The sequence below is a fragment of the Pteropus vampyrus genome, unplaced genomic scaffold (genome assembly GCF_000151845.1).
Source record: "Pteropus vampyrus isolate Shadow unplaced genomic scaffold, Pvam_2.0 Scaffold592, whole genome shotgun sequence".
NCBI classification, from domain to species: Eukaryota; Metazoa; Chordata; class Mammalia; order Chiroptera; family Pteropodidae; genus Pteropus; species Pteropus vampyrus.
In genome coordinates, this window is record NW_011889373.1 from 153,351 (window position 1) to 160,676 (window position 7,326).

The window sequence follows — 7,326 nt, forward strand, 5'->3', positions numbered from 1 at the left end:
TTTCAAGAAGAATTAGTACCAATCCTTCTCAAACTCTTCCAAAAATTGAAGGGGAAGGAGCTCCCAAACTCATTTTATGAGGCTAGCATTTTCCTGATACCAAAGCCAGGTAAAGACACTACTAGAAGGCACATGCTAATATCCCTGATAAATATAGATGCAAAAATTCTCAACAAAATGTTAACAAACCAAATTCAATAGCACATTAAAAGAATCCTACACTATGATCAAGTAGGATTTATCCCTGAGAAGCAATGATGTTTCAACATACACAAATCCATAAATGCGATACACTACATTAATAGAAAGATAAAGATCATATGATTTTCTCGATGGATGCAAAAAAGCATTTGAGAAAATATAACATCCTTTTTGATAAAAATGTTCAACAAAATGGGCCTGAAAAAAATATACCTCAATATAATAAAGGCCATATATGACAACTCACAGCTAACATTATACTCAATGGTGAAAGTTTGAAAGCTTTTCCTCTAAGATCGGAAACAAGAGAATGGTGCTCACTCTCACCACTCATATTCAACATAGTACTTAAAGTCCTAGCCAGAGTAATCGGGCAAGAAAAAGAAATAAAACATATCAAATCAAAAAGGAAGAAGTAAAATTGTCTTTGTTTGCAAATGATATGATTTTATATGCTAAAATGAGTGGGTGAAAGGCTATTGAAGAAAATATATGGTCAAAAGTATTCTTCTAAATGTTACTCACTAGTAACAAAAGCAAAATGATACCTTTACATTATAACTGAGAAATCTGGTGATTAAACTTTCTACCATCAATAACAAGACAAACTGACAATGTCTACCTCCTAATGCAATGCACTGAGGATACAATGTCACATGTACATGACTGTATACTAAATGATAGTTTGCATCGGTGTTAAATTTCTTGGATGATTCACTGCATTGTAGTTATACAGGTGAAAGTTATTGTTCTTTGGAAAAACATTATTTGGTGAATCATCACATCGTACACTTTAAATATCTTACAATTTTGTGTCACTTATACCTCAATAAAGCTGAAAAAATTAAAAGTAAAAGTAAAAATGAGCATGAATTGGGTTAATCAGTGTTTTGTGTTTCTAAACTAGCATGACACTTAGATGACGTAAACCGGAGCTTTATACCATTGTTTCCCATCTAAGCACATAATGTGTACCTAGCACAATAGCTTTGAAAATTTTCTTGGTTACTTACACTTTGTCTAATATGCTAGTGTAGTATAAAGAACATGGACTTTTTTTACCAGAAGGATGTGGATTTAATGTTGAAACAAGGGCCCAATAGTTGTGGAATAGTTTGTGCCTCACATTTATCCTCTCTTAGCCTCAGTTTTTTTAAATCAACAAAATTGAAATAAAATGGCCACTTTGCAGTGTACTGAGGGATTAGCTAAAGTGTATGTAAAATGTTTGGCATTGTAGAAGGTGTTTATGGTTAGCTCTTTCTATTATTGAAACTTGTTTTGGGTAATGCCCCTTGTCTCCATGGCAGCACTTACTCCCACAGGAACATACGCTCAGGCCTCTATCCATTTCCTAGACAGTGCGGATCGTAACTGGTTGACTCATTTAGAACGATGGCCAATACAGAACCACAATCTGACTTGATGACATTTAATTGCAAAATTAGAACCTAAAAGATGAGTGGAAATAAAAAAAGGTCTTATATTAGGGCCCTTTTTTTTTTTTTGCCTTTGAAATTCTGTCACGATGTGAGGTGACACTCCCATATCCCTTATACTAGTGCTATGACGGTCACCAGGACATTAGCACAGAACTGAGTACTCAGTTTTTCCTTCCCAATCCAAAGATTGTGCAGAGTTTGGCATGTCATATACACAAACACAGAGAATCTCAACCCCCCAGGGGCAGAAAGAATCTTTGCTATCTGAATTCATACAAAGATCAATAACACAGACACTGAGAGAGCTCATTAATTTTAATAGTTGAAGCACAGTTTTAATAGTTCTTCCTAAGAATTTTCTCCCAGGAACCTCCAAGACTATTTACATACCACACCTACAAGTATTGAAATTTCATAAATGCAATATTGCAAAAGCAGGAGATCTAAGAAAAGCCTTCATAGTCTTGAGATTAAAACAATGCATAGCTGTTCCCTCAGTACCTGTTACTAAATACTAAATACTAAATGCAAATACTAAATGCTAAAAAAGCTGAGCTAGTGGCGTGGGAGAAGCATGAAGTAGGAAGCTGTCATAATGACAAGCACTTTTACACTCATTTTTCATCTCATAACCAGGATAACACAGGACAAATTTCTCCATTTTGGTAACCATGTTGGTGTCAAAGGGAGAAAACTCTGGAGAAACATTTTCAAAGCAACAAATAGAGTTGGTTTTATTTATGACACACAAGTTAGTGAGGGACAAGATTGCCAGACTCCTTATAATTGTGGTTCCCCACTCTTGCTCACACTTTGGTGTCAAGAACCGATACTATGAACACAGAACAAGAGTCATAGTAATAGCACAATAAAAATTTGTTGAATGAATGAACTGATACTTGTGATACAGTGAGAACAGGCTGGACTTTAAGTTTTCTAAGTGGAAACCTTCCTAGGACATTTTGGGGAGGTGACATTCCAGCAGCAAGCCTGACTTGGCAGTGGCCTGGTCATCCTGATAGCCCAAAGAAACAACTGAGTTCTTACTAGTTCATCCCTTTCCCCTGAATATGCACACTCAGCATCAAAATTTGTGACCAGAATTTCAGGTCCAATACCATAAGTAATCAAAATAAAGTGAATATGTATATGCCTCCTTCAATTACATTCAACACATACAAGACTTTAATAAACCTGGGGTAGAAACTGACCAAGTGAGATCCTCTTCCCCTACCCTTCCCTTTTGCATTTTTTGCTTTCTCTCACTCTCCTATTCTCTTTTCCCCTTTCGGCCCCTTTCCTCCTAACCCAGCTTTCTGCGTTTCTCCCTGCTTTCTTCTGTTTCTTCCTTATTACTAAAGTTGAATAATTCTTTATATCTGTGGCTCCAGAAGGTAGAGCCAATAAAATTGTTTTTAGTTCTCAGAAATAAGAGCAGTTATAAGAAGAAACTCTGTTCCTGGCCATACTAATAGTGATTTAGAGACTTTCTTTTGATATTCAGAACATTCTACTGGGTATGAATTCAACACCTACGCAATAAGCTGGGGATTTTAGTTTCTAGGATATAAATTTCATGATGATCATGATGGTGATGATGATGATGATAAAACAATAAAATGTTAGTCACACTAATAAAATCCATTTTGTGTGTGTGTGTGTGTGTGTGTGTGTGTGTGTGTGTGTGTGTATTTAAGTAAAATAAGGAGTGGATGCTATTTAAAGCAAATGGGCATATCAGATACATATTTGTCACAATTCTTAATATCAAATTCACAAGTGCTGGCTGGAGGAGACCCTTTCAGCTAGCAAATCAGTTTGCACTTCTTACATAGCACAGAGAGCAGGACTAGCAGTGCCAACCAGAGTTAGGAAAGGAGGCGAGTTTTCTGCCTCCATCTCCCCTTCCTCCATGCTTTAAATAAGAATGCAAGGGAACCTCTAGGTCATCCTATTTGTTACTATCATTAAGCCTGTTCTCTACCCTCAGGAAAATCAGGTTCCTTTGGTTTATAAGAGTAACAGAAGTAATTTTCTTAGACAATTCTGTTTAAGGCTTTAAATTAATTCTACCCTGGCATTGGATGGTTCTAAATGTCTTTTCATTCATTTATTCAACAAATTTTCATTGAGTACCCACGCCCTGCCAAGCATAATTATAAATGCTGGGTAATACATTGATTCCAGTTAGTCTAATATTCTTTTATAGGAAGAATCTCTGACACAGTATGCTGTATTGGTAAACTGGAGTATGCTCAAATGTCAATCCTCTCACTATTACGTGCTCAGTCACTCTCAGCATATATTATCTCCTTTCTGTTTGGAAAATGTCCTTCAATATGACAATAATGAGAACAAAGATGACACAAAAGGGAATATGGATAGCTACTCCCCAGTTTGATTCTTCTTTGGGGGAATATATGAGCCATTTCTAGGCACCTGGTATTATAGAAACCCTACCAAACTTGGAGTCAGATGGCCTAGATGCATCTCAGCTTCATAACCTCAGGAAGTTACTTAACATTTTGAGTCCTCATTTTTTTATCCTAAAAACTGAGTCCAGGAATCCTTGCCCTACCTTTCTCTGGCATGACTGTGAGGAAAAAATAAAATAATGTTTGTAAAAGTGCTCTGAAAACCATAACACCCCATACAAATGCAAATGATCACTATCAAATAACCTTTGACATTTCTTTCAGGGAAGAGCTTCACATTATAGTTTCTTTTTCTCCATTTTTTAAAGGGGAGACTTACATTATCAACTAGCATTATTTGCGCATTGGGCAGCATAACCTACATTTATTTCCTCATGAAAGAGACCAATTAGAAGTTTTCCTTATTGAAAATGAAATGCACTCCCCGGGGGCCAGACTCAGAGTTGGAGATGCTTTGTTTACTGAGGGTTTCAGCCAAGGCTTCAGGTCCACAGAGGAAAACTCCTATTCTGGTACTTTGGGGAAAGAAAGAAAAAAAGACAGTTTCAGGCTTTGGGATGCAATAGATTACACAACACATAGGGACTGTCTATTGATCGTAGGCCCCAGGGCAGAGTCCCCTCTGCTCCTTTGCTTTTTCCACAAATGACTGAGTTCAGATTACTCAGTGGGAGAGCTACTCAGCCCTGTTTGTAGGGGGTGCTGGATACTTCAAATAGCAGTTAACTTCCCTGGATAATGGCATTCAAGCAGGGTTTATGGAAACTTCTACCACAGAGAAAATGATGATGAATTAGTGAGTCTGTGGGCTGCTTCCCTTCAAGACTCTGTCCCGGAAGCCCTCTTGGGCATCCTGAAATCAGGAACAAATCTCCTTTAGGTACACCATCTCTGCCCACAGCTTAATGTGGCTTCATCCCTCTACATTTTGGAGTCTAAAGCTCTGCTTCTCAAGGTGTGGTTCCAGAATAGTAGCCTTAGCAGTGGCTTTTTTAAAGAATGCTGATTCTTGGGCCTCACCTCAGACCTACTAAAATCAGCACTTGCATTTTGAAAAGATCCCCAAATGATTCATATTCTCGTTAAAGTGTAAGAAGCAATGGCGTAAAGAGTATATTTGTAGAGATTCCTTGAGTCCATCATATATTCCAGCAAGACAGAGTTTCATGATGGCTAAAGTTTTAGTGAGGGTAGAAAGGACCTTGAGATGTCTGTCACCTTATGATTTGAGACCCAAAAGCTAAAACTGAAAGTGGGATCAGTGTCTCCTTAATAATAAGTATGAATCACATTGAATTAAAAGAAGTGGATATATTAGTAAAATTTAGGAGATGAAAGAAAAGAACTGAGTTATGGTCCTCCTTGGGAGGAACAGGATTCAGAAAGTCTGAGGTGGGGCCTTGGGAATCTGTTTCTAACAACTCTCCATGTAATTTTGGTGTGATTAAAAGACTCCCTCTTAAAGTCAGAGATATCTATAACCTCCTATTGGGTATAAATATAGGAATCGAGGTATTTTTGTTTCCAGAATGTATTTATCTAGCCATTTTAGGAAATTGCTGCTTTAGGCAGACCACAAGCCTTAAGAACACTTTGCGGGGCACTCCTTACTTTGGGTGTTGACTCGCAATCGTCTTGAACTCATTATCCCAGTTGGGCCGTCCATACAAAGTCTTTTGTTTCAGGCCCGTGATCACATCTTTCTCCTCGTCATGGTGCACAGCAAAGTGATTGGCCTGCAGGAAAAGACATGAATTCAGAAAAAAGAGATATGCTATAAAACCCACAGAAGTATTTACATATCTCATAAACCAAGCTCTCACACCACCCTTTCTAAATATATGTATATATATATGTATATATGTGTATATACACATATATACATATATATATATATATATATATTTGGGGCATGGCACCGTGCTGAAGCGTACAAGATAAAAAAGATGAACATACTAGGTCTCTTCATGCAATTTACAATCTAGAAGGGCAGACCTTGAAGTATCGATATGAATAATTGTATTTGTAGAATAGAGTATGATAAGTGCCATGGAAGAGGCACAAACATCTCAATAAGAGCAAAGAAGGTAGTTGGGGAGGGAGAATATGGAAAGGATTCAGGGTGGCAGCATTTGAGTCAAGCTTCGAAGTGTAGGTAGGATTTAAATGCTCTGTCTCACTTGTTTTCTTCTCTGCTTTATATTTCATCCTGCTCTATGACTCTCTCTTCATCCTAATATACTCCCACTGCCATTCCTTTGAGAGGATCGCTAAGAATTAAAACAATCAGACTAAAATGCACTCATATTTTGATAACATAATGAGACATGAAACCAAGCCTAAAGCTAGTTTGTGTGTGTGTGTTTGTATGTGTGTGTGTATGTGTGTGTGTGTATACACAATCACATATTGTTTTCTGCTAGCATTCTAGAGGGCCTCAGTTTGAACAACAGATATTTTTCATAAAGCAATTAAGTAAATTTATTTAAAAATTAAATCAGATTTTAAATCCACTAGATAGGGGATGGGTGAGGCTAAGAATGGTAATTACTCCGGTTTAATAATCCTGTAGAGACCAGTTTTGCAAAGCAAAAATAATTATTTTTCAATGCAAATAAATTTCCCATTTAAAAAATTATATCTGGCTTTTTAAAAAACAAAACTGCAAAGCAATTTATATATTATAGATTTCTTTTCTGGGTTTCATTTTTATCATTTGCTTTTTTTAATTGCAGAAGTGGCATATTGAAACCACTTTTCTGGAGTAGCAATTTTTATGGTCATGTGTCACATTTGCAACAAGACTCTTCCAAGTCTTGGAGAATCTATGCTAAACAATATGCCAAAACCTAAATGAGAAGAAGTCAGTTTTCACAGGCACAAGGTGTATGGGAAAGATGCCCAGGACTGAGGAGCCAGTGTGTGGGTCTGTCCACTGAGACACACTGGCCAGGAGTAGGCTGAGACTTTTGCTATAACTCCTCTTTCAGGGTGACAGCTTATGCTGCTTCCAGGCAAGTCATTAATGTTTGTTTATTTATAAAGATGTTACCCCCCTAGGAATCACTGGCTTATTTCAGAGTTTCTCAGTCGAGGTACTTTTGACATGTAGGGCTAGATAATTCTTTGTTGTGAGGGTTGCCTTGTGAATTGTAGGATGTTTACATTACTAAATGTCCCTGGTGGGAGGGGACACGCACACATATAATCACACACACACACACACACACACACACACACATATAATA

At 37.3% G+C, this 7,326-nt stretch overlaps 1 protein-coding gene across 1 annotated transcript in view; it reads right to left on the reverse strand.

Annotated features, from left to right (window-relative positions):
* Positions 1-1,956: 1,956 nt before the first annotated feature.
* Positions 1,957-7,326, reverse strand: part of LOC105308561 (cytochrome b-245 heavy chain) — a 33,257-nt gene continuing 27,887 nt past the window's right edge. The window contains exons 12-13 of the mRNA XM_011384561.2: positions 5,690-5,814; positions 1,957-4,593 (exon numbers count right to left, since the gene is read on the reverse strand). Of these exons, the coding sequence (XP_011382863.1) occupies positions 4,467-4,593; positions 5,690-5,814 (252 nt within the window). The 3' untranslated portion in view covers positions 1,957-4,466. The remainder of the gene's footprint in view (positions 4,594-5,689; positions 5,815-7,326) is intronic.